General features: G+C 39.6%; 1 protein-coding gene across 2 annotated transcripts; it reads right to left on the bottom strand.

The window, feature by feature from the left end:
* Positions 1–27: 27 nt before the first annotated feature.
* Positions 28–24,857, bottom strand: uxs1 (UDP-glucuronate decarboxylase 1). Of its 2 annotated transcripts, none has more exons than XM_085920083.1 (15): positions 24,146–24,857; positions 19,984–20,011; positions 19,806–19,854; positions 17,658–17,701; positions 16,794–16,854; positions 16,297–16,477; positions 13,644–13,748; positions 13,284–13,343; positions 12,570–12,691; positions 6,984–7,103; positions 5,823–5,866; positions 3,917–3,977; positions 3,682–3,739; positions 2,304–2,407; positions 28–572 (listed from the first exon to the last, which is right to left on the bottom strand). In XM_085920083.1, exons 1-15 carry the CDS (start codon positions 24,231–24,233, stop codon positions 441–443), a joined length of 1,257 nt encoding a protein of 418 aa, XP_085776209.1. In that variant the 5' UTR covers positions 24,234–24,857; the 3' UTR covers positions 28–440. The 2 variants fall into 2 exon arrangements, with proteins under 2 accessions (XP_085776209.1, XP_085776210.1); XM_085920084.1 differs by having other exon boundaries at positions 24,189–24,857.

Here is a 24,857-nt window from a genome sequence, read left to right as displayed (position 1 = left end):
TGCCACATGTTCTCGTACCGCCATGAGTTGTTGTAAATATTTAATTAAAATACCCATCGTCACCTGATATGAATAATGCACATCACGACGCACAATGTTTCGCAAAGTGAAGCACAGTGTCGCAGCAACAATCTTTGTCACAAGAGAATGAATCGTATTTTATAAATTTAAAAAACAACAACCAAGCACTAAAAGCACTGAGCGTTTTATATATCTTAAGCACAAATTGACACAAAAAACAATAGACAAATGAAAACCAAAGATGCTCTAGGCTGTGTTTTAAATAACTGGCTTGTCCAACCTAAAAAGCTCAGGCGAGGCAGGCCTCAGAGTGCAACTTGCAACTTCTTCTCAAGGCAACAATCAAAAGTCTTCTCGCAATAAATATCCAGGAATGCACCTCTGCACACACTTCAGAAAGGAAGGCAGGTACGTCCTGTTCAAATGTGTCTGGGTCGGCCTTTCTTCATACGGGCTGCTTTGGGTTTAGGGATGTACTGGTTGTTGGCCTGGTGCTCCAGTTCTCTGCTGAAGTACTGGATTGTTTTCTTCAGACCCTCCTCCAGCGGCACCTGTTAACACACAACCACCATGACTCATTCCAGCTAGAAAAATAATAATAAAATCTACCAATCTTTCAAATGTTTCACAGAAAAAAAGGTATACTGTACATTTCGAACTATTAGCCGCTACTTTTTGCTCAAGTTTTGAACCCTGCGGCTTGTAGTCTGGTGCAATTTATCTATGGATTTTTTTTCGATGAATTGATCACTTTTATACACTCGTAAAAAATGCTGTGGACTGCTGTGGTGCGGCAACCGCTTTGCTAGGCGGAGGGATACATATGTGACACGGTCACTGGGGAGAACAGTGGTGTGTTGATCGCATGTCCGCCAGGCAAACAGTGCCGTATAATTCACACAAAGAATAGACAGAACGAGATCAAGGCGGACATTACTGAAGAAAGGAAGCTTTTATACACAAACCGTCATTATTACCGAAATGCATATGATGCCGCTTTTAAGTTAAAGGCAGTCGATGTTGATGACATTGTGTTGCGTCACCCTTTTTTCCCGGTCACGTCTACTCTGGAGCTATACGTGTCGCTCGCCAGTTTAATGTAACTTAGTGCTTCGTGCATAAATAAAATTAGCATGCTAGAATGCTAGAAGAAATGGATAAAAGCGATGACGAAAGAGAGACTGAGAAAGTGTGTGGTGAAGGAAATCTAACGTTACTCCAATCGGACACTGAGGAGGAAGACTTCGATGGTTTCAGTGCACAGGAGGAAGATGAAGACAGCTCTTTTACTGGCTCTTTAGCTCTTCTTACTGGTATGTTTGTTTAACGAGGCCTTTTAGTGCTGTGCTACCGTGTTGCTGCTGTTACCGCCGCGTCTCAGTGACTTTTACCGTTTTTGTTTTTTTTTAAATCCAGCCCTATCAGTGCTGTGTTACTTCCGTGTTGCTGCGATATTACTGCCGTGTCACAGGTAGTGTTTGGAAAGAAATGTTAAGGTATGTTATTAAAACTTTAAAAACGCTTGCTGTGTACTGTCTTTCTTTGTAAATAACTCGCGTGCACACTTTCGTGTTGCTGCGGTACTGCTGCTGCGTTACAAGCAGCATTTAGAAAGACAACTTTAAAAAGGCTTTCTGTGTACTTTCTTTCTTGTGTAAATAACTCATGTGCATGTGCGGTGTATAGTCCGGTGCGGCTTATACAAGAAAAAAAAAAAAAAAAAATCACAGAATCTTTGCTGGTGCGGCTTATAGTCCAAAAATTACGGTATAATTTTTTTTCTTTCTATCTATCTATCTAATTATCTATCTATCTAATTATCGAATTATCTATCTATCTATCTATCGAATTATCTATCTATCTATCTATCTATCGAATTATCTATCTATCTATCTATCGAATTATCTATCTATCTATCTATCTATCGAATTATCTATCTATCTATCTATCTATCTATCTATCTATCTATCTATCTATCTATCTATCTATCTATCTATCTATCTATCTATCTATCTATCTATCTATCTATCTATCTATCTATCTATACATATGTACATATGTACATATGTACATATATATATATACACATATATATATACACATATATACATGTACGCACACACGCACCCCCCCCTCCCACACACACACACATAAATAAAATATGTTTATTAAAAATCTTCTCAGGCCCCTTAGGTGGTGTAGTTACAATTGCACTCCGTCCATCCTAAGACTAATAGGTACAAAATGCTCTGCAACTTGACAAAGTGTACAGGGGATCATACCACTGGTTCCCAGCCCAGCATCATCTTCGCTTTTTGGATGTCGGGCTTCCGCCTCTGTGGGTCATCCTGGGCCTCAGGGAGAAACTGAATCTGACTTTTGCTCGCTGTGGGAGAGGACAAAATGGGCTTGAAATGACTGAAAAAAATACCTACAACACCTACTATATTACAAAAAGAACATGTACACATAAAGGAAGAAATTAAACAGTTTTGGTCATACTCCGTTGTGGTATGCTCTGACAATCGCAACAAGCTCTCACACACACATGGTCCTGGAATTATTTTTTACAGAAAAATTCCAAACTTAAAAAAAAAAATGAAATGAGCTATGTGTTTAAGATCATGATTGGTGTTTTTTATCGCGAAAGATAGGTAGGAATTTCCTTTGGTTCCCTAGTCATCATAATTCACAAAATAGGCAATCAAGAGTCATCATATTTCACACATTTTTGGGAGCGAGTACTGAAGACGATAAGTATTTGAGATCGTCGACCCCCCAAAGCATGATCCTGGCGTTTGTTGTTCTTGATTGCAAAAGGACAAAATTTGAAACAATTTGTCTCCTGCTTCTTTCTTGTCAGAGAGCATGCTGCAGATTGTAGAGGACTGCAGGAAAATGAACAGGCAGGTACTTTGTCTCCGATTTACAAATTATGATGCTAAAACAGGGTCGCGAATTGTACGCCTGTAGAACAGACAGTAACCCATTCCTAGATGAAAAAATAAATAAATCAGTGGATTTAAGTTTTGTGGGCAAAGAGTGTGAGAAAGCACTCTTTCTGAATGTGAAACAGTTCATCAAGTGGTGATGGACAGGATCAAAAGTCCCCACTTTTCTTGAAGAAGCTAAACGTCACACGAGGACAATGGTGTTGGCTGTCAAAAAGGGCAACTGACTTTAACGCTTCAATGCACGTTGACATCATCACAAGCCATTAGGGGCTTTGTATAAGGGCACTTCCACAAAGGGAGTGAGAAAGAGTTGATGATTGAAGTGGCTTTCTCGGGCACTGTGGCATCTGGCTCTGTATTGTTTGGCTTACTGTTGTTTTATATAGCTGCTCAAATGTGAATTTGACGACTTACTGTTGTTTTATATAGCTGCTCAAATGTGAATTTGACGACGATGCATTTGCAATTATCGTCGTCTGAACGAGTTTGGCATAACTAGTAAAATGACAGATTAAACTTTAATAGACAATCGTTTTCTGCACAGGGAGCCTCTTAATTTGGAGGAGGAGGGTGTAAAGGTGAGGAGACGGACAAAAGGTGAATAGCATTAAAAGAGAAGAAGGACGGTTGGCCAGACCTGCATTGAAACAGGAGGGCTGAAGAGACTGCACAATGACAACTATCTGGATCGATTAGACACCCTTACCGACTAGACTTTTGATGAGCTGAGCAAACTCCAGTATGGTATGTTCCTCAGGGTTGCCCTGTAGATAAAAAATAAAAATAAAAAAAATAAAAACATTGGCGTGTTGGACTGAGGTTGGGTATTGACAGTTGGATTGGGGTTAAAATTAGGAGGAGGGACAAGAGTTAGTGGTTGGAAGTTGAAGTTAGTGTGAAAAAAGGTGTACAAATGTAGTGGATTATGAAGAGCAACTCACCAGATTGACTGGACTGCTGATGTTACTGTTCATCAACAACACCAGGCCGTTAACCAGGTCGCTGGAATTCCAATCACAAATAAATGAATTTACAAAAGGCTCCATTCATGTTAATTCTATAGTGGGGCCTCACATTCCCTGCATTGTTTTGCTTCATTATTCGAACAGAACCTTCCATATATAGAGAGACACATTTCTCCCATTTGAGCTCACAAAGTAATAAAATGTGCAATGGTCAGGCCAAACATGGCAGAGTCAGCACTTCTGAGCCACTATTTCTATCCATGATGCTCATCAGGACACCAGCAAGAACTTTGAAGGTGACCTTGGGCGGAATAAAAAAATAAAACACATTATATAGGGGATCCTTGCAAGTCAAATGTGCCGGAGGTTGAACATTTTGGAATTCTACCAAAACTCAGGAAACAGTTTCCTAGATAACACGGACCTCAGCATAATCACACACCTAATAAGAATCTGTACGGCTTTTTATTTTGCGACGCAATCGTTAAGCAGCCACAACAAGTGGTATATAGAATACACGGTGGCCACTATATGAAGAGACTCATTAAAATGCGAATAATGTGCAACTTCTACAAACATTAAAACATTCTGTTGAAAAGAGTGCTTAAAATTTTTGAGCAATGATGCACCTTTAGTGTTACATTTTCTGTGGTTGAGAAGCTCAACAAATGGCATCGAGTATCCCCGAGGGCTGAAGAAAGCGCTTCATGCTAAGTAAACCTCACAAAACAGTGTAGTACTTTGCAAAGTGTTTAGACATCCTTGGACATTCAGTTTATTACTGTTGCTGCCATAACGGTGCAAGCTGTGGGTCAGCATGTCACTGATAGGTTTATCGGACAAACACCATCCAGTTGGGAGAGCAGGAAAATCGAAAGAGGCCACTGCAGGTGCACAAAGTGGCAGTCTAGAAAGGGGAGGGGGAAGGAGGGGGGTCACATGCTAGAGGTTGGAGAGTGTGATTGGCATTTGACAGCATGCGCATAGGTGGTGAGTGGGAGTGAAAGCGGAGTGTGAGGGGAAACATGATCAATAAATCATGTTCTCTAATATTTTTGACCTTCAGGAACATTTGCTCCAGGGGTTTGTACATTTTAATCCATGTAGTTGTGTATTTGAATGGACAAAAGCAATCAGGCTGTAGAAATTTTTAATCAAGTGTGATTTGGAATTTGTTCAAATTAGGACCCAAGGGATGTAACGTAGAGCGTGACCTAGCAATGGCACCTTTTGAATTAGTGACATTTTAAATTTGCCTACCCATGCATGATTTTCTTACACTGGTGTTGTTGATCTCTGCAGCTGTCCCTTTGAGACTCTTGTGTGATAACGGGGTGCAGTACAATCTGACTTGACTAACAGTGATTTATTTGCGACACATGGCAACGTGTGCCGCTGCACAAACTAGTTCACTGCCTTCAAATGTCACGATTAGTTCAAGGTTATGAATAAGGAAAAAGAAAATGTAAGTCACAAGTATGATGCCAAATCCATGCGCCCGTCGTACCCTCCAACTGTCATGGACTGTGGTTCATTTCCACAGTCACATGAGACATCAAAGCTTCTACTCTACTCTCACCTCTCTGATCACGTCTCACCAGACTGATCAAATGATCTGATTACTCAGTCAAAGGAAAATCGAGGTTTCTCTGTTCATAGCTTGTGCACCTTTCATTTATTTATCACAAATTATATTGGAGCCAGTCAAAGCCAGCACGCCACAAAATTGAATCAACATCAATAGCGCCTAACTGGGTCTGAATATTCAGAGTACTGAATGCAAGAGGAATCCTTAACTATGGCAACTTTTAAAAACTGAATTAAAGTCATGCCAGTGGATAGACCGAACAAGATTCAAATCAATCAGAATGTCTCTGCTTACCTTACATACTGAAAGGCTCTTGTTTGGGAACCAGTGCCATAAACCTGCACAACAGCAGGAGATTCATTAGCACGATGCAATATGAGTGTCTACATCAGTGTCACAAAATGTATTCAAGTACATGCACATCAGTTGATTACGTTGCCTTGATCAGGTTCCCAGGTGTAATTGCATTGTACATTCACTTAATTTAGGAGACAACATTGTGTCCTGCTGCTGCTGCAAAACAGTTATGTTGGTAGTCATGTCCAGTCCAGTGATAAGAAATGATTTAATGTATGAACACAGGAATGTTCTTTTTAGTCAGAACATAACGTCACAATCATTATTGGGAGTCACTCAAATAAAACGGTCACACACAGCAGATATTCAACTGAGACTGGGCTGAATGTGTTGTTTTATTTTTTTGAAGAAGATGGGAAAAATGTCTCTTAAAAGTTCTAAACTCCAAATTCCACGCCATGTTTGTAATGACCCAAATGTCTTCTGAATAGATGTAGCTCAACTCCTCAAAGGTCATGTCATGCTCCTCTGCTCGCAAGGAATCTAATGTACAGGCATGGCCAAAGGTTTGGGGAATGACACAAGTATTGATTTTAAGTGCTGCTGCTTCAACCTTTTTTTTTTTCTCTTCATTAAATGTTATTATGTACTACAGAAAAATTAGAAGGCAAAGTATTTTGATTGACAATTACATTACGTTGGTCAATATTTGCAGTGCTGACCCTTTTCTTTTTAAGACCTCAGCAATTTTCCCAGTCATGCTGGCAGCTGGACTTTGTTGGGTGCCCTGGAGTCTTCATAACAACTGACCCTCTTGGATGGAGATTTTTATTTTTATTTTCATTGCAAAGAGGGATCTTGCAATTAATTGCAATCTATCTGATCACTTTTCATACCATTCTGGAGTACATACAAGTTGCCATCATAACAAAAATGAGGCAATAGACTGACAATATTTGTGTTTTCCCTCTTCTGAACCTCTTTATTGGCAATTCCCTACTTCCCACTTAAATATTTTAGCTCATCAAACAAATGTAGATACGAATAATTGAATGACTCCCAAGAGTTGGCGACTTTGACAAGCTGCAAATACTTTTTCACAAGACTGTGTTTCACCCGTGGGATACAAAATAGAAATTTTTTGATGGCGACTCTTACTGTGAGTTGTTCTCCCTGGAGAGCCTGCAGGATGAAATTACTCACAACTCTCCCATCGTTCATGTGCATTCGAGAGCCAAACGTGTTGAAGATTCTCGCCACTCTGACCTCCACTCCTTCCTGAAAGCGTACAAAATAAAGCAAATCCCTCAAAGAAAATTTGGCATATTGTTGCCAACTATGCAATTAAGTTGTTTCTTTTATGTCCTATTGCATTGTCAGCTTGCAATCGATGCCTTTTTAGCATTTTTCAAAGAAATGAGAGCATCCGTATGAATTTCATTGGTGCCATTTACTCCAGAGGACAAGAACAATATTATGCGCGCACACTCAAACAAACATACTTTCTCTTCGAAAATCCTTGGCCTTCGCAGGTGGATATAATGCATTAACGCTCTTTCTGAGGTTCAATATGGACACTTTGGAGGCTGAGCAACATGAATAAAAACATGAAAATTATGCAGTATGCTTTCTGCTAATGGGGAATTTGTGGACAGGTAACCAAATGTATTCAGCGCCGTGAAGAAGCGCTGACAAAATGAGGACAATGTGCTGAAAAGGTCAGAAGTTGAGTGATTATGCATTCATACACTATACCACAGTCATACACGTGTGCACATTTTGTCTAGTGTGCGTTTGTGTGTGAAAGTAGTTTAAATGATGTTAGTAAATGAGATCAATTTTAGAATCCACGCACCGTTAATTACTCATACATAGAATTCATGTGTTACTTGACTGAAATCTTGATAATGTCCATGTCGAGACCTCTTAAGCCGAATTACTGGAAACAACATTTTAAGGTAAGGCCAAATCAGAAGTTGGGGAGCACCTAGGCATGGAATCTCAGATGTTCCAACATAGGAATGGAACCTCAGAGGTTCTAACAAGATGAAGCTTTTTTGGGTTTTTAGCTACCATTCAAGAAAGACATTTTGCTACTAGAATTAACTGATTTTCTTGTAACTAATCATTTAGGGGTCTTTCATTTCAACTAATATGTTATTTAGTCCCTATTTTTGAAAAGGCAACATTTGTGCATGCCAAGAGTAAACAGGAAAAACTCACAAGGCCAATGAATGATTAAGAAGAGGCAAATTTACTTAATGGTGGGATATGAATGCATGACAGGTTAAGTTGGTGATACATTTTGGACGATAGAATTTTTTTTACCATAAATTCTCTTGAAATATATGTCACACCTCTCAGTGAATTATGAAGAAAACAAGTCTTATTTTGGGGGGAAATTTTATTTTAATAAAACCAAGATCAAGAACAGTACAGCTTGGACTTATTGGTAAAGACGTTTCTTGTAGGTGTTTTCATGCACGCCGATCGGATTATCAATCGATATAAATCATCCCTCTCATTTGGTATAAAATCTTGATCGGAATGGCCTTGAACCAATTAGACTATTCCAAATGGGGGGTGTAACATGTAGCATTTTTATTCCAATCAGGTTTTTAATCTGAATAAATGCATCCAAGTAAACGTAGCCTCATCATTTCTAATTTTCTGGCAATTACTCTTGCCTATTTACTACAACACCCTCTCCTCCTGCCTCACTCAGTTAGCCCCTTCCAAAACTACCACACTCTCTTTTTCCATCTCTACCCCATGGTAATTCCTGGACAAACATCACAAGCAGCTTGAACGACTCAATTGAAAAAAAATCGGTCTCACAAGCCTACAAACTTACTACATACAACTCTGCTCTCAAAACTGCCCACTCCAATTTCTATTCACAACCCATCCGACGCAAATCTCTCCTTCCCTCTGTTCAGAACATTTCCTTTCTCATCAAAGATGACAATGTCCCCACCTCCCCTTCCATTCGCAACCTAGGGGCCAGAATGGACTCCACCCTCTCATATCAATCCCATTTCAACCATATCACAAAAACATCCTTTTTTCCACCTGTGCAACATTGCACGTCTCCGTCCCTTTATCTCTCAGACTGCAGTTAAGATACTCAATCACATCTTCACCATCTCCGGAATTGACTACATCTTCTTTATCAACTACGGTATTTTCCGCACCATAAGGCACACTTAAAAGCCTTTAATTTTCTTAAAAAAACGAAGGTGCGGCTTTTAATAAGGTGCACCTTTTGTGTGAACCAAATTCCAAAATCTGTAAAGTTGTTTTGTGTGGCTTTATACAGAAGACCCGATGAACCAATCAGAGGACATTACGTTTCACGTAGATTGGGGCAAAAAAACAATCAGAGGCCTGTACGTAACATGTAGAGTACGTACATCCGCCGCCATTGATAGATAAATAAATACTACCATTTGCGCAAATCTGCCACACAGAGACGTAATATACAGGCACCCGATGAACCAGTCAGAGGACATTACGTTTTACATAGATCGGGGCGGTAAACCAATCAAATGACTTCACGTAACACATTGAGCACATACCTCCGCCGCCATTGATAAATAAATACTATCGTTTGTGCAAAGAAAACAGCATTAGGACCCTCTAAAATGGCATAGACAACGAGACATGCTTACGAAGCACATTAGAGCTTTCTAGAAAGCCAGGATCATTGCAGAAGCGCAATGTGACGACGAGAAGGAACTTGGCATGTTTAATGGTGAACTTGCCCAACTGTTAAATTCGGATACAGAAGATGAGAACTCGGATGGATTTGCGTATGAATATCAATTAACAATAATGTGAGTACATGGTTATAAACAGTAGAATAAAGTACAACTGAACTTACTGTCTTGCTCCTGTGACATTTATTTTCTTTTTTACCGTAAGTCATGGCATGCATGCGCCCTATAATGCGGTGTGGATTAAATACAAAATGGACCCCGCAATTGAGTCTGCGCCTTTTAACCCGAAGCGTCTTATGGTGCGGAATATACGGTACATCTTTGTAATTCCAATGTATTATTATTATTATTTACTTTACTTGAACCCTGTGACGCGTTGTGGCCAAAAGTAGAATCCTGGTCAGTTATTGCACCAACTGCAATAACTCAAATACTCAAAGCTTTACATTCCCGCTTGACTAAACATGTAACTGTTTTTTTGTGCTACCAATTACATAACTATAGGCACCAAGTGTAAATGTCAATAGCTTTGATTACGTGACTAGGCAATAGATGGACAACACGATAGTCTCATCCCTGCGCGCCTGTGACTGACAGTTGATTATTGAATGCAGGATATTTCCAAGAATTAACCCAACGAGTGGGGGTAAAAAAACAGAGCAGCCGAGCAGAGGCTGAAGCCGATAAATAAATATCACTTGCCTGAAGCAAATGCAACAGAAGTCAACCGATAAATAAATATCACTTGCCTGAAGCAAATACAACAGAAGTCAATCACATCAGACTATTAAAGGCTGGCATCAATCAAATCTAATCGGCGGGGAAAAATCATCTAGAAAATAATTCAATGTTGGAACAATTTGTGCCCTCGTTAGGTTAAACTGTATTGTGCTCATTTTCCTGGAATTTTATGACACATGAAAACTGTTCAGTCATGAAGGCATGATTTGTGAAACTACAAAAAATTTTTACATTTAGGTATTTTTGCATATTTAGGTCAGTCTTTATTCACGCCTCAGCTCTTTCTTCCGGAGAAGTTTTGAAATCACACAATCGGTCCTGCTCCACTGAGGCAGTTTTCACACTTAATAGGCTCCTCCTTTCTAACGTACTTGCCGTTGCTTTTTGGCCCAGATGACTTTAATGTACTTCTTGAGACTTCCTACAGTGCGAGTGGTCATTGAACACACCCCGACGGCAGACCGCGAGTGAGAATTCGATCAATCAACAAACACAAAGTGTGCTCTTCATATTTATTGAAAAGAATCGTAGTATTGTCTGTCGCGCGACTTCCACTCAATGTCTGCGCGCTCGCGCTGAAGGGATCCAGATAATTCTCACTGGGGTAAAGTACTTTAGCACAACATAGCGTGTGCTTGTCGGTTTGAAGCCGTGTTTCTCTTGCACACACACACGCAGAAGGGGGCATGCCAGGCACTTCACCACATATCGTTAGACAGGCGGCTTTGTGTATATGTATACTTACGTTGTGGAACTACAACACCAGTATTGGTACCTGTATCCTGTGCAACACTGCCTCTCTCCCTAACTTCTGTCTCTCCCTCCATTCGATTTACCTGTCAATCTACTGCACCATCATGGTTCAGATGTACAATAATAAAAGAAAAGATACACGGTGACATATCTGGTCCACTTCGTATTCACATTGACAATTTCATTGACATTCTATGTACTGTAATTTTCGGACTACAAGTCGCATTTTTTTTTCATAGTTTGGGTGGGAGGGCGACTTATACTCAGGAGCAACTTATAAGTGATTTTTTTTCACAAACTTTCAAAATTCAAAAATCCGCAACGTCGTGGAACCGCAATAAACAAACCGCGATGTAGCAAGGGATTACTGTCACTTAAACTGCAAGTGACGTCACCGGCACCGCGCGGCGGTTGTTTACATAAAGGACAATGGATTCGATCACGGGATGACCAAGATGACTAAGGGCCCCACGTTTGAAGGATTTAATGATTTGGAGGGACACAAGGTTTGAAAAACGTATTTATGTTACAGTTATTTGATATATTTTATTTCGTGTAGCAACTTGTATATGTTTTCATCGTTACAGTTCAGTAGTTGTTGGCTCGTTGAACTCTTGTTTTGTTAAATAAAGAGCCGTTTACCAAACCCACGTCTTTCATGGTACTTTGTTAATGCTACAATATCGTTATAAACTAGATCTGTGCGGCGCACGCGCGCGGCATTGTTGACATAAAACACAAGGAATTTGATCGATGGATTTAATGATTAGGAGTGACACAGATGGTATGATAATATTGTTATATAAACCCACGTCTTTCCTGGTACTTTGTTAACGCTACAATATAGTTATATACTAGATCTCTGCGGCGCACGCACGGGTTTGTTGACAAAGGACGAGGAATTTGATCGATGAATTTAATGATTTGGAGTGACACAGATGGTTTGATAATATTGTTGTTATATGATAGTTATTTGAAATATACTTTATATATTGTTATATGGGTTTGTGGAATAATTAGAAATGCAACTTACAACGGGTCCGACGTCAGCATATGCGCCATTGTTTACATAAAGTCAGATCGATGGATTTAATGAATTGGAGTGACACAGATGGTTTGATAAACGTGTTATTTATGTAATACTTACTTGAATAACTCTGAATGTTAGGTCAGGCCCGTTCTCAGCGCCTCGTTTGTGTATATGTCACGTTAGCATACCGTATCATTTAGCCTAGTGTTGCTGGTTCATGTCTGTTCTTGGTGTTGGATTTTGACAAATAAATTTGCCTCAAAGGTGCGACTTATACTCCGGTGCGACATATATGTTTTTGTTTTTTTTTACTTTATTGTGCATTTTATGGCTGGTGCGACTTATACTCCGGAGCAACGTATAGTCCGAAAATTATGGTATTTGAATCCATCAAAGTGCCTTTTTTTTCTCTTCCTAGTAAATCTTTTCAAAACACGTGTTGGGGATGCAGACAAAAAGGATATTTTTTGTTTAATTGCATAGTGAGTGTAACAATGATACCTGCTTCATGTAGGCGTAACACATGGTCTCGGCAACACGTTTCCCTTCGTCGTAGCATGCTCGAGGACCGATGGGGTTTACGTGGCCCCAATACGCTTCATTTTGGGGGTGTACTTCAGGATCTGGACCAAAACCATTTCAGTCATGTCAAGCTAATAAAATTTGAACAATCATCATACCACTGTATGAAACCTAAGATGTGAATGGCCTAAAGGTTTAGATATGAATCCATCTTAAGTAGTTGAAACGGTCTTTGTGACCTAAGCAAATTCTGTGACTTCAGCTCAGTGAGCATTGACAGGATTACATCCACAAATGTGTCTTGCTTTTTCATTGAAGGGGAAAAATGTGATGATTATGATGAAACAGCCTGAGAAGAACCTCAGTCTAGTGCCAGCATAGCAATGAGTGGATTACATTTCTGTAATATTCTCGCACACTGACTTAACCACTATGACTTCTGGTACTGCCCACACGTTAACATTTCATGCACCCCTGATGACCTGTACTCACACTGTAATTACAATCTTCTGGATACCCTAGCTCCTTTAAAAACTTAAGACTCTTAAGCATTTCTTTTTGTGTGTGGGGGGGGGGGGAGGGGGGGGAAATTGGAACTCTACAATATAACTTGTTATTAAAATTATGATAAGAATAATTGGTTTGGTTGTGACTACTTTATAAAATGAAGCCATAATTGAAAGGGTTTCTTACCCCCATAAACTTCCGAGGTAGAAGCCAAGAGAAGTCTGGCGCCCACTCGTTTGGCCAAACCTAAGGGATAGCACAACTCTGTATACAAGGCTCAAAGAAGCTATGAACTTAATTAATCGTGAATGCATGCAGACTGCAGAGAGCGGAAACTTCTAGTAAGGCTGCACAATCAGCAAATATATTCCATGCAGAACCACACACGGCTTGACAAAGAACAGTTGATTTTGGCCAGGCTAATGCTAATTCTTTAACAAATTCCACCCAAAATTGAACAGTTTTAACAACTTTAAGAGAGGCTAAGAAATGTTATTTCAGAACAACACAGTAGTCGTACAAACAGTGTACTAAACTTGTACTCACCAAGCATGTTGAGCGTACCGATGGTATTGGTCTTGATGGTTTTGATGGGGTTGTACATGTAATTGGGGGGAGAGGCTGGAGAAGCCAGGTGGTAGATCTGATCCACTGCAAAAAGACAAGAAATGTTACTTGTGTTTTGTACTTGTAGTTTGTAAGTGTGAAGCTGAGTTCTGGTTATCATGAGGTTTAGTGAGACATTTGGTGGGCGAGCCAAAGACGATGCTGCTACGTAGAGTAGCCAAGTGTGGATGTGATGAAAACATTCCGCTGCGTATAAGATGGGCAGGTGTATGCAATCGAGGTGGACGAAAAAAGCTGCTTTTGTTATGTTACTGATGTGGCTCTCAAAGGTGAAGTTGGTGTATTCCCACGTCGTGGATTTTAGGTGGAATATTCAACCAGATTTAGATTTTTGTATTGATTGTCAGATTGATTGAACATTTATCGATTCCAGGGGTGGGGAAATTTAGGCCTTAGCAGTATCCATACCACAGAGCGGGTATACAAAAGACACGCAGATGGCATGAGCGACACTCAATAGGCTCTCATAAGGCTGCCGCACAACGGCGCCACAAAGAAAGCCAGTAAGCGCGAAAGATAAAATAAAAGCAAAGCAAAGCAAAAAGACAAAGGAAAAAAAAAGTAACAGCGGCCAAACAGTATCCCTCAATATCAGAGAACACCCCAAAACACACAAAATAGCCTCCACGCGGTCCATAGACAGGTGTAAGGGCAGTCCAGTTCAACAGCGCCCAATGGACTGTGGTTGTGAATTGGTGAAAACATCACAAAGCAGGCAAACGTGTGAGCAGCGTCCCGGGCACCCAGTCGAGGCACGTGCAGATGGTCACCACGGGGCTAGCACGGTGAAGGTCGTTGGTTCCGACGAGCACGAGAGGGCGGACTCCAGCTTTGAGGCCAAGGCGAGGGACCCGGTCAGCACCGGCCAGATAAGCAGAAACGTCGTAGAGTAACGCCGGTCTCGATCGATATGCGCAGCCATCCCAGTCCCAGGGGAAAAAAAATATCCGATCCGAAGCGATACCGAGGTGCGGTAGAAAGCACCAGCATCGCCAAATGGACAAAAAGACAGAAAGAAAAAGGAGAAAACAAGGAAATAAAGAGGAAAAGAGAGAACACTGCTGGGAGGCTGCCACTCACATCGGCGCCATACCAAAACAAAAGTGTAAGTTGTATGAACAATGCCTGAACAAAAGCCATGGCTTAATTGCCAAATAAAAAAATCTGTAGGTGTGAGGAGGTTTAGATAATGATTTTGTTTCGGGATATGGTGTTGTCAAGGGAAATAACAATCAACATTGCTCGAGAGACTTCCCACTACTTTTGTCTTTCTCCACTGTTGCACAACATAGACAATGTTTTAGGAGCGCTGCAAGGTTGTTAAAATATTTCAAACAGTACTACAGACAATTAAAAAGGACACGTTTTCACATTCCTTATCGTTGATCCATTTAACGTATTTTCCGGACTATAAAGCGCACCTAAAAACCTCAAATTTTATAAAAAGCCGACAGTGCACCTTATAGTCAAGTGCGCCTTATATATGGACCAAATTTTGGCCCGCGTCGAAATTTAAACTGGCCCGAGCATTGTGTCATAAAATCAATCATAAGTGGCCCGCTGAAGACTATGAATCATGAATCAAAAAGACTATGGATCATTATTTGTGATTATAAAGTAATTTGTTCCATCTGAAGTTGAAATAAAAATGATAAAATAGAGGACGATTTGAAACTGACATTATGCAACCTGGCCTGTTTACTGCAGTCACAAACACCAATACCATCCTTCTTATTCATACAACAATAACAACAATAAAAAAACTTAATACATCTAATAAAAAATTCATTCTACTTTCATAAAATTGTTAATTTGTTATTATTTTAATCTTTAACTTTTAAAGTTTACTGATCTATCTGACTGTTTTGTTTTGTACTTATTGAAGTAAGCTTTACATGTTTATTTTGTGTGTTGAGTGATATTAACATTATTGATATATTGTTATTGTTTTCACTATTTCAAGTTATTATATTGTGTTTGCATTAATAGTGCGCCTTACAGTCCGGTGCACCTTATATATGGACAAAGTTTTAAAATGGGCCATTTATTGAAGGTGCGCGTTGTAGTCCGGTGCACCTTATAGTCCGGGAAATACGGTAAGTACAAACTGACAATTAGTCACATGTATTGTTAAGGAGTATACCAATGCAAGTTAAAATATTGACTTCCAGTTAGGGCGGCTATGAAGTAGGTAGTACGTTTGCAGAGCTCCTAAGTTAGGGCAATGCCGGACTTTGTTCATTAATTTATTTGATAAATTCACTGCCAGCAATACCATGAAGCCAGGGAGCTAAAGGTTAATGACGCTATTGCTAACCTGCAAATGATTCTGCACCAATCAAGAGCGTTACTGTGTGAAAATCCCAACACTCTCACTGAAATTAAAGATGAAATTAAGACCACTAATAACAGAATAGACGAGTGATTTCAGTGGCCTGCGGAAGATGACTTTTGTCATGTAGTCTGTTCCCATCGGCTCACAGCAAATTTAAACATCCATGGTTGCTCTGATCACAAGGTGCAAAGTGTGGGGCTGAAAAAAAATTTCAATTACTGTTTGTCATTCCCTTACCCTCAATGTAGAGTGGCTCCACCACATCATGATTGATGAGCTCAAAGTTTTCATGGCCAAGCCAGTGCTCCACATTCCTTTTTCTCCCAGTAAAAAAATTGTCCACTACAGTCACCTCATGGCCATCCATCATTAGCTTGTCAGTGAGGTGGGAACCCACGAAACCCGCACCACCAGTAATCTAGAAAAATAATACATTTTCACTATAAATCAAAAAGTTGGACATAATCCAGAGAGACAAACAGAAATGTGACAAGCTTATACAATCACAATTTGTCACAATGTGACGAACGTAAAAAAGTTGATCTCTTAAAAATAAAATAAATAAACCAATAAAAGATGCAAGCAGGTGCGTGCATATGCACTAAAACAAGGTTTTTCTGTCCAGCTGTGTTAATTTTCTGAAGATAAACCAAAGCAAAACCAGCAGAATCCCACCCCCCAAATAAAGACAATAAAAGTAACTGCATGCCCCAGTACAACTGCATTTTACATACCAGAATCCTCTTGCGATCCTTCTCTGACAGAAATTTGACGGGTGGGTATTTTTCAGAAAAGCTGGGACGATACAAAAAAGACTTTGTTACGTTGAGCATCTACGGGGGGGGAAATAGTACTATGCAAGACACTAAAATAAAAATCCTGTGATAAATATTTTGTGCAAAGAACACCCACAAAGCGCTTGTCTCTTCTGAAATGTACCATCATGAACCCAGGCCACTGAGGCACTGAAACAAACAGCATCTTCTTAAATCTATCACACAAAAAGCTCATGCTTACTGATTGAATGAAGGCGATGCGAGGTGGCTTTTCAGTGTGAAGCTTTGGCTGTCGTTTTACTTAGCTTCAAACTTCGGACTGTTTTTATGCTGCCACAGTCAAGACTCAAAATATTGAAAACATTCTCAGAAATGCTCAAAATGGAAACTAAAACCCACAAGAAAATGGGTGTGCAAAGATTAAAACTCATTTTCACCTCAGATCACATGGTAGACGTATATCAATCTGAACATCATAAAAAGTGCAATTTGCCAAATGAGATGACTATACATCAGCAAATATGGTCATGCTGTACCAAAAAAGGATGCAGCTGCCAACTGAAAACGTTTGGTAGCACAATAGCACCGGTGCCGCCCATGCAAAACAGTGTGGGGCCTGCTCTAGAAAAATCACTGTGCCTTAATATCACCATCCGCCACAATGTATTTTCAATTTTTTTGTCATTTTCATTTAAACATTTTGGGCTGAACTACCAGTACAACTGCTGTTTACACATAGTAGTACTACACATAGTACTGTGTGGTATGCGTAAATGGTCAAAACAACAAATAGATTAAGGAAAAAAAAATTATAATACAAACCTCTGCTCCAAATCATGTATCTGCTCACGGAGTGGAGCCAAAGCCTTAAATGAAAGAAGTGCAATGCAATCAGAGCACATTTGACATTTGACTCATATGTAATCACAGTCAGAGTTCAAACATATACATACAGTGGGGTGCGAAAGGTTTGGGCAACCTTGTTAATGTTCATGATTATTTTGGGATAAATGATTGCTGGGATATAAAAAAAAAAAAAAAAAGGTTAAATATATCATATGGAGAACAAACACATACGCACGCATGCACGTATGCGCACACCCGCACGTATCTATAAATACGCACACGCACGCGCATGCACACACACACACACACAACACACACACGCCAATGTTGCCTACCAATTTATTTATTAGTTATAGGACTTGAAGGGAATTGACAAGAAGTTTGACAAAGTTGACAAAGACCTCAAGCATGCATCCAAATCACCAAAAGAACAGCTTCGCCTGAGGAAAGTTGTTGCAATGGGCAAAAGATGTCACAATTTGACTCAGTGGGGTTCTCAACAAATGGTGGAAAATATATAAACCCAAAACAACTCCCTACATTTTCATGAAAGAGACACAGAAGTCTAAAATGACCATTCCTGTTTTGAGTGTTTGCGCCTGACTGATTTAAGTGCTCGCCGAGCTTGCAGATATGATTGTATCATAGAACGTTGGGCATTATTCAAATCTTCAGGAACTCTGCTTCTTAATGGTATATCACATGTTGAAGCAAGTAACCATAAGGAGAAGCAAACTCCCCAACAATACAAAGCAGCTGTCCTGCATGCGGTATGCTGGAACGTTGATGATACAATCAGATACAAAACAGGAATGGTAAGGTGTGAACTTTGTCAAAGTAAGTGTGTGGAATCATTTCCACTTATTAAACTGCCTTCACAAAGTAATCCGCCAGCTGTTGTGAGCTGCCAGTGATACACTGTTTGCAGCAAGCAGCCGGGTGGTCGCCGCTAAGGCCGGCAATACAAGGCATAAATAATATAGAGTTGGATGCCACCTTCGAACAACGTAAAAACAGCAGAGCCGCGAGTCAGTCAAGATTCCACAAGATTGTATGGCTTTACTGGTAAATAACCTGGAAAGGAAATAGATGACACGTCACATTCTCGTGACTTTGCACTACCAAAAGTGTGAAAAGACGTAAACACGGTAGCCTCCAAAAACGAGTAATGTGATGTTTCTGATTTTTTTTTTTCCTTAGGATAAATGCATAGTTGATTTGAAAGCAGGGATTTGCAATTATAAACTCCCTTACAGTTACAATTATTACACTGCACAATTACAAACTGGCATAATCATAAAAAAAATAATATCAATGCACTGTTTGTTGATACAAGGAAAGCATACATTAATTTATAAATTAGTGCCTTCTTGTTATTTTAAACACATAATAAATTTTGTCTAGTACAAACGGAACTACATATTAGTGTTTCACAGAAATGCGCGTCTTATTTTTTTGCAAATGTTTTTTCTTATAAATAGTTTTAATAATACCGATTTCAATTATTACCAAGATAGTCGTGATCATCTGATTTTTTTCATCATCGAGCAGGCCCATTTTTAAGTTAGAACATCTTAGCGTTAGAAGTTTTGAAATCTTACCGCAGTAATTTGTTTTTGGCAAGAAAGCTATTTTTTCAGTGTGCATTTTTTTTAATCAAATGTATCTTCGGAGACACCACTGGGGCAGCACAGCATGCTTCTGCTAAAAATAAACCATTTGACCAAGCTTATTACAATCATTATGTAAAAGTGTCATTTATAGCTGAATACTGACGGTTGGGGTAATTTTCAAAGCAACGGGTTATCTGAATATGAGACGACCAGATATATTTGGCGGCTACATTTACCTATGACGCTTTAAACCATAAGGTCATCACGATAACGTAGGAAAATGAGAGAACCTGCATCCTGTGATAAGCCATGCAAAAGTGATTAAAAGTTATTTCGTAATACGTCTGGCACATAAACATCAAATGGCAGACTACAGGATGTGGCTAATAGAGAAAAAGTAATCACACTTTTTTTTTTTTTTTTTTTTACACTGTTTTATGCTTTTTATACCATTGTACAGGTGACATCAAATGGTCACGTGGAAGCAGGGATAAATGTCAGTGAAACTCACTTCTTCAATCTTCTGCTCCATCTGCATCTCGCCAGGTTGTTTTGTTGTTCTGTGATGAGGAAAAACAAGCACAAGGAGACCAGTGACAGAGCAGTAGGATAATGGCAGTCACAATCACAAGCAGAGGGTAGGGGAAATGAATGGCTGAGTGTTAACACACAAGGACTGAAATCTTTACCTCATGTTTGCGTATGTTACCCAGACAGCTGAAAGAGAAAAGAGGGAAGTGAAAATATTAGAAGATCCAACCAGCTTATCATCTATTCATCCATTACTGTGGGCTGCTTATCCTCACTCGGTTCGACTCGTAAATGTGCCGGACACTGTCCAAGCTAACTTTTGGCAAGAAGGTTTCAACCTGAACTGGTCACCAGCCAATTGCAGGGCACCAAATAGACAACCAACGAATTGTTTTATTAATTTTTCAGTTTACTTGCAAATGGAGGAAGGTAACAAAAACAGTTGTGATGTCATCAATATAATAAAAAATTTGCCATTTTTGTACAAAAAAATATGAACATGCAGGGTTTGTGAAGTGCACGACATAAAATTATGCAATGAGTCGGTCAGACTTATAGTTTTTTTTTTCTTCCATAATTTAGTTGGTCCTGCGATTCAAGACAGGCGCGACTTATGTACATATGTATTAAAACAAGAGCTCGGACTTGCACCCAAAAACATGTTAATAGTCGCAGACAAGTTCTGGTTGGCTTCCAAACTTCTGCTTCTCACGACAGATACATTTTTTTGTTTTTAGTTTAAGATGGCTTATCCTAACCAGAATCCGGCATCACACTGTGGCCAAAGATAGAAATCTAGTCGTGTAAATCAATCCTTTTTGTAAATGTGGCATGCATACGAGCTACCTGGGGAGACGATCCCTTTGTTTGTTGTCACGAGAGGCAGCAACTAATGACTTAAGTCACACAATAATTCCCATGACTAAAACTACTACCTCTTTTCATAATGCAACATGGGATTCTAATTATGGTAAGCCATTTTAAATTAAAAAGAAATAGTAGTCATACAAGTTTAAATTTAACCAGAACTCGTTTGTTGCCGTCAATTAGGCAACAAGGATTGTGGGTCCGAGTCCAAGCTCTATTGTTCTTAAATTGGTTTCTGTTCAATAAATTCAGCGATAAATGTGACTTATAGTCCAGTCAGACTTGTGGGGGGTTTTTTGTTGACGAAAATATGTGATGGTCCTCACAAACACTGAACACACCATCAACAATTCTCATTTTATTACCACTCAAAAAACATTTTGCAGTACAGAAATGTCACCTAAGAGGGACAAACTCTCATGGTCCATGTGAACAATCCACCCATTTTTTTTTTTTACTACTTGAACTATAGTTAAAAACAGAACAAATCAAAACAAAGCTGTCGTGACAAAAGTATCTTTTCACATTTGATATGTAGCATCATAACTTAGAAATGATGATGTTTACATTTTAAGATGTCTTGATTAAAGCTGAGGGGGTTTATTCCTGCCTGCCTGCAAACCACTCAAGCCTGTTAACTATTTCGCTCTTATTTTCTATTGTTTCACGTTTGTTGTAGTGCTGAGTGCATTATTCAAACTATTTTTCTATGTTCATCTTTTTTATTTTACCTGACAATGTCTAGTGATGTGACTTCACACTAAGCATGCGGTAGTTCATCAAACATTACAGCAGCACAAAATAAACTTCTCATGGCTGAATGACAGGATAGAAATACCTCTCTATCTCTAGATGCCCAATCGGAGGGCGATCTCAGTGTAGGAGTGTCACTGTGGGATCTAACAGTGCATGATTAAAGCATCATGTTGTAGAGAAGCTTATTTTCTTTTCACCCAAAAATAAACTAAGCAAATGGTTGCTCTGGCATGTACCTGGAGCGCTATATACTTGTGACTGTTTGCAAGATTTTGCTTTTCATTTTTAAGGGACAACTAGACTAAAGTAAGAAATGAAACTTCTTGATGAACTGTCAAAATACAGTACTGAATAGTAAAGTAATAAAGAGAAAAGCAAAAGGTTGTATGATCAATAAATAAAATCAAAATAAAATTGGGGAAGCTGCGCGTATTTACAACTAACCCTGAACATGGAACAATTAAATTAATTTTTAAGCAATGCCCCATTAACATGACTACAAATGACAATACGCTGGAACAAACCTTTGCCGGATTTACATTAGAAAAATATGGACATTGATGCATGCAATAAAATAATTTTGGTTTGTACAATACAATTAAATGTTGCAACAGCAAGTCACTGGCAAGTCTATTTTATATTTTAAATTGAGACTTATGTAAAATAAGGGCGGCTCTGTGACACATTGGGTCGCACGTCCGCCTCACAGTTAGGAGGGTACGGGTTCGATTCCACCGCCGGCCCTCCCTGTGTGGAGTTTGCATGTTCTCCCCGTGTCCGCGTAGGTTTTCTCCGGGCACTCTGGTTTCCTCCCACATCCACAAAACATGCTTGATAGGCCGATTGAAGACTCTAAATTGTCCCGAGGTATGAGTGCGAGTGCGGATGGTTGTTCGTCTCTGTGTGCCCTGTGATTGGCTGGCAACCGGTTCAGGGTGTCCCCCGCCTACTGCCCGATGATGGCTGGGATAGGCTCCAGCACGTCCGCAACCCCCGTGGGGACAAAGCGGTTCAGAAAATGGATAGACGGATGGACTTGTGTGAAATATTTCAAGCATTTGTTTCAGTTTTGATGATTATGGCAGTAAGACAAAAAAATAAAAATAAAAAATCCAGCATTTTACAAACTTTGCATGGCTCCACGTTTCAATCGTGCCAGCTAATTCATGCTAAACAACTGCAAAGGTTTTCCTCAGTCTGGTTTAAGGTTGGTTAATTCAGTACCCATTTTGGTTTTTTATCTGCTAACCTAGTCTGGTACTTCATCCGTTATTAAAACTATTTAAATGCTTAGAGCAAAAAAAAAAAAAAAGAGAAAAAAGAAACCCAATAACTGGGCCAGCAACATTTCTTCTTTTTTCCTAGCAAAACATACTGCTTGGTCATGAAACTTGAAAAACTTGTAAACTTGAAAAACGAGTATAGCGGAAACCAGCATCGCCTGGATTCCTTTGCAAGGCAAACATACATTTAGCAATATTTCTTGCACAACTCTTTGTTGCGTGACAACGTTCTATCAGCTAACAAGTCCACCATCTTGAACCTTTGGGAAACACCATCTTTTACAGCAATTTGGCACTTGCCCACGAAGCCAGAACTACCGATACCACGGATGGTTTTAAAGCCATGGAATTTAACTGGCCAACAAATTTGCCTGACTTGACCCTCTTATCTTCCTAATTGGTACTGTCAAGAAGAAAGAGCAGCCAATGTCAAGAAAAACAAGAGGCCGTTTTATTTAGCACAGGGGCACCTGGACATATCTTGAATGCGCAGAGAAAGTTAAGGTGCTCAAGAAATCATTTGTCATTACTCAACTAGGCATGCTGAGGAGAATGCAAAGTAGCAGAACCCATATTGTCATGAGGGAAAATCTCTGCAGGTGGTTTGTATGAATTCCCTGAAAAGATTAGAACACTGGGAGCCTACGAGTCTTGTTCTTGGGCACAATATTCTAATTTTGTGAAATACCAATACAGAATTTGTTTTCTTCCAATTTTATCTTTGTCTTTCTGACATAACCAAACATGAAACATTTCACTTTGTGTGTTGTAAACTAATGTACTTTTCCCTTTTTGAAACTAATTATTTAAATGATCACTCACTCACTCACTCACTCACACACACACACACACACACACACACACACACACACACACACACACACACACACACACACACACACACACACACACACACACACACACACACACACACACACACACACACACACACACACACACACACACACACACACATAGTGTAAGTACGCAAAAACTATGACTGTGTAATGAATGTGTAATTTAAATCCAATTACATGATTCTGGAGTGGGGTTGTGTTGGTGTTAATGTGCAACAAGTGAGTGATTTTAGACGATTCCGCCCGACAGTGACATGCATCTATACATATTGAAAAATGTATTCTAGTAAAAATGTAAGTGCACAAGTATGGTTCCATAATCATTTGTTTTTAGTACCTAATAATTATTCATACACTTCACAAGATGCGCATGTATGAGCTTGACAACTCTAACGGTCCCAAACGTGGAATCAATAAAACACCGTTCAACATGTGACTGAGACACTTCATGACCAATTAAAAAGCTGACATTGGATTCCAAAAGGGTTGGACAGACAACATATCACTATAGCACCAGCGTGTTTGGAAGACAAACGAAAAGTAAATGTTTTACTCACAGCCAATGTAGGCAATCAAAACGAGGGTAAAAACTAGCTTCACCATTCTTCTGTTTAATCCTGGTATCAGCCAGACGACTCGATTCATCCTCTGTCACAAGCCCCACCTCGGTCCAGCTATAGCATTTTGGCTTGCAAAGTTGAGTTCGTCCGTGCCTTTTCAAAGTATTTGACTTGACGCTTTTCAGTAATGGAGCGTCCACCCCCGTAGTTGACAGGCGTGTTAGCTGTTAGCGGTTGCGACGCCAACACCAATCAGAAGCGTTTGACGTGGCTAACCAAGTAGCTCACACAAGTAACATACAAACGTGTGGTCAAGTGACAGGCGAAAACGCTGTTCGGTGTCATTACTACGACATTTGCAGTTCAATTACATTAACCGCCTGCTTAGTCGGAGGTTTCAAATATTAGCAGGCATATCTTTAACCAACATTTGGAAGAGTAGGAGCAAAATGTACACACAGCAGCCAACCAACAGTTAGCACTCTGTTCGCCAATTCGGACGTCTGAGCAGCGGCTACGCTAAAGTACTACACGTCAAAAACAAAAGTCGACGCTGCTTATATGTTAAACGTGTTTAAGAGTCAAATAAAAACACAATAGCGACACGTTAAAACTTGATCGAATTGATTTTAGTCGGGCTACTTCCTGTAGGGAACTGGTGCCTATTTCTTCATCGAGCTGTTGGTTGAACACAAACTGGCGGAATACC

This window comes from Syngnathus leptorhynchus, chromosome 9 (genome assembly GCF_054491065.1).
Source record: "Syngnathus leptorhynchus isolate UIUO chromosome 9, UIUO_Slep, whole genome shotgun sequence".
In the NCBI taxonomy this organism is placed as follows: domain Eukaryota; kingdom Metazoa; phylum Chordata; class Actinopteri; order Syngnathiformes; family Syngnathidae; genus Syngnathus; species Syngnathus leptorhynchus.
This window is presented reverse-complemented; position numbering and strand designations above follow the sequence as displayed.

What these genes read in the sequence shown, in the direction of transcription:
- uxs1 (XM_085920083.1), bottom strand. Translation starts at nt 24,233, where the DNA reads ATGAATCGAGTCGTCTGGCTGATACCAGGATTAAACAGAAGAATGGTG. An exon ending in TGGAGCAGAAGATTGAAGAA is followed by an intron (nt 17,702 to 19,805) that starts GTGAGTTTCACT and finishes CTTTCATTTAAG; the next exon opens with GCTTTGGCTCCACTCCGTGA. An exon ending in GCTCATCAAAAGTCTAGTCG is followed by an intron (nt 2,408 to 3,681) that starts GTAAGGGTGTCT and finishes CCTCTCCCACAG; the next exon opens with CGAGCAAAAGTCAGATTCAG.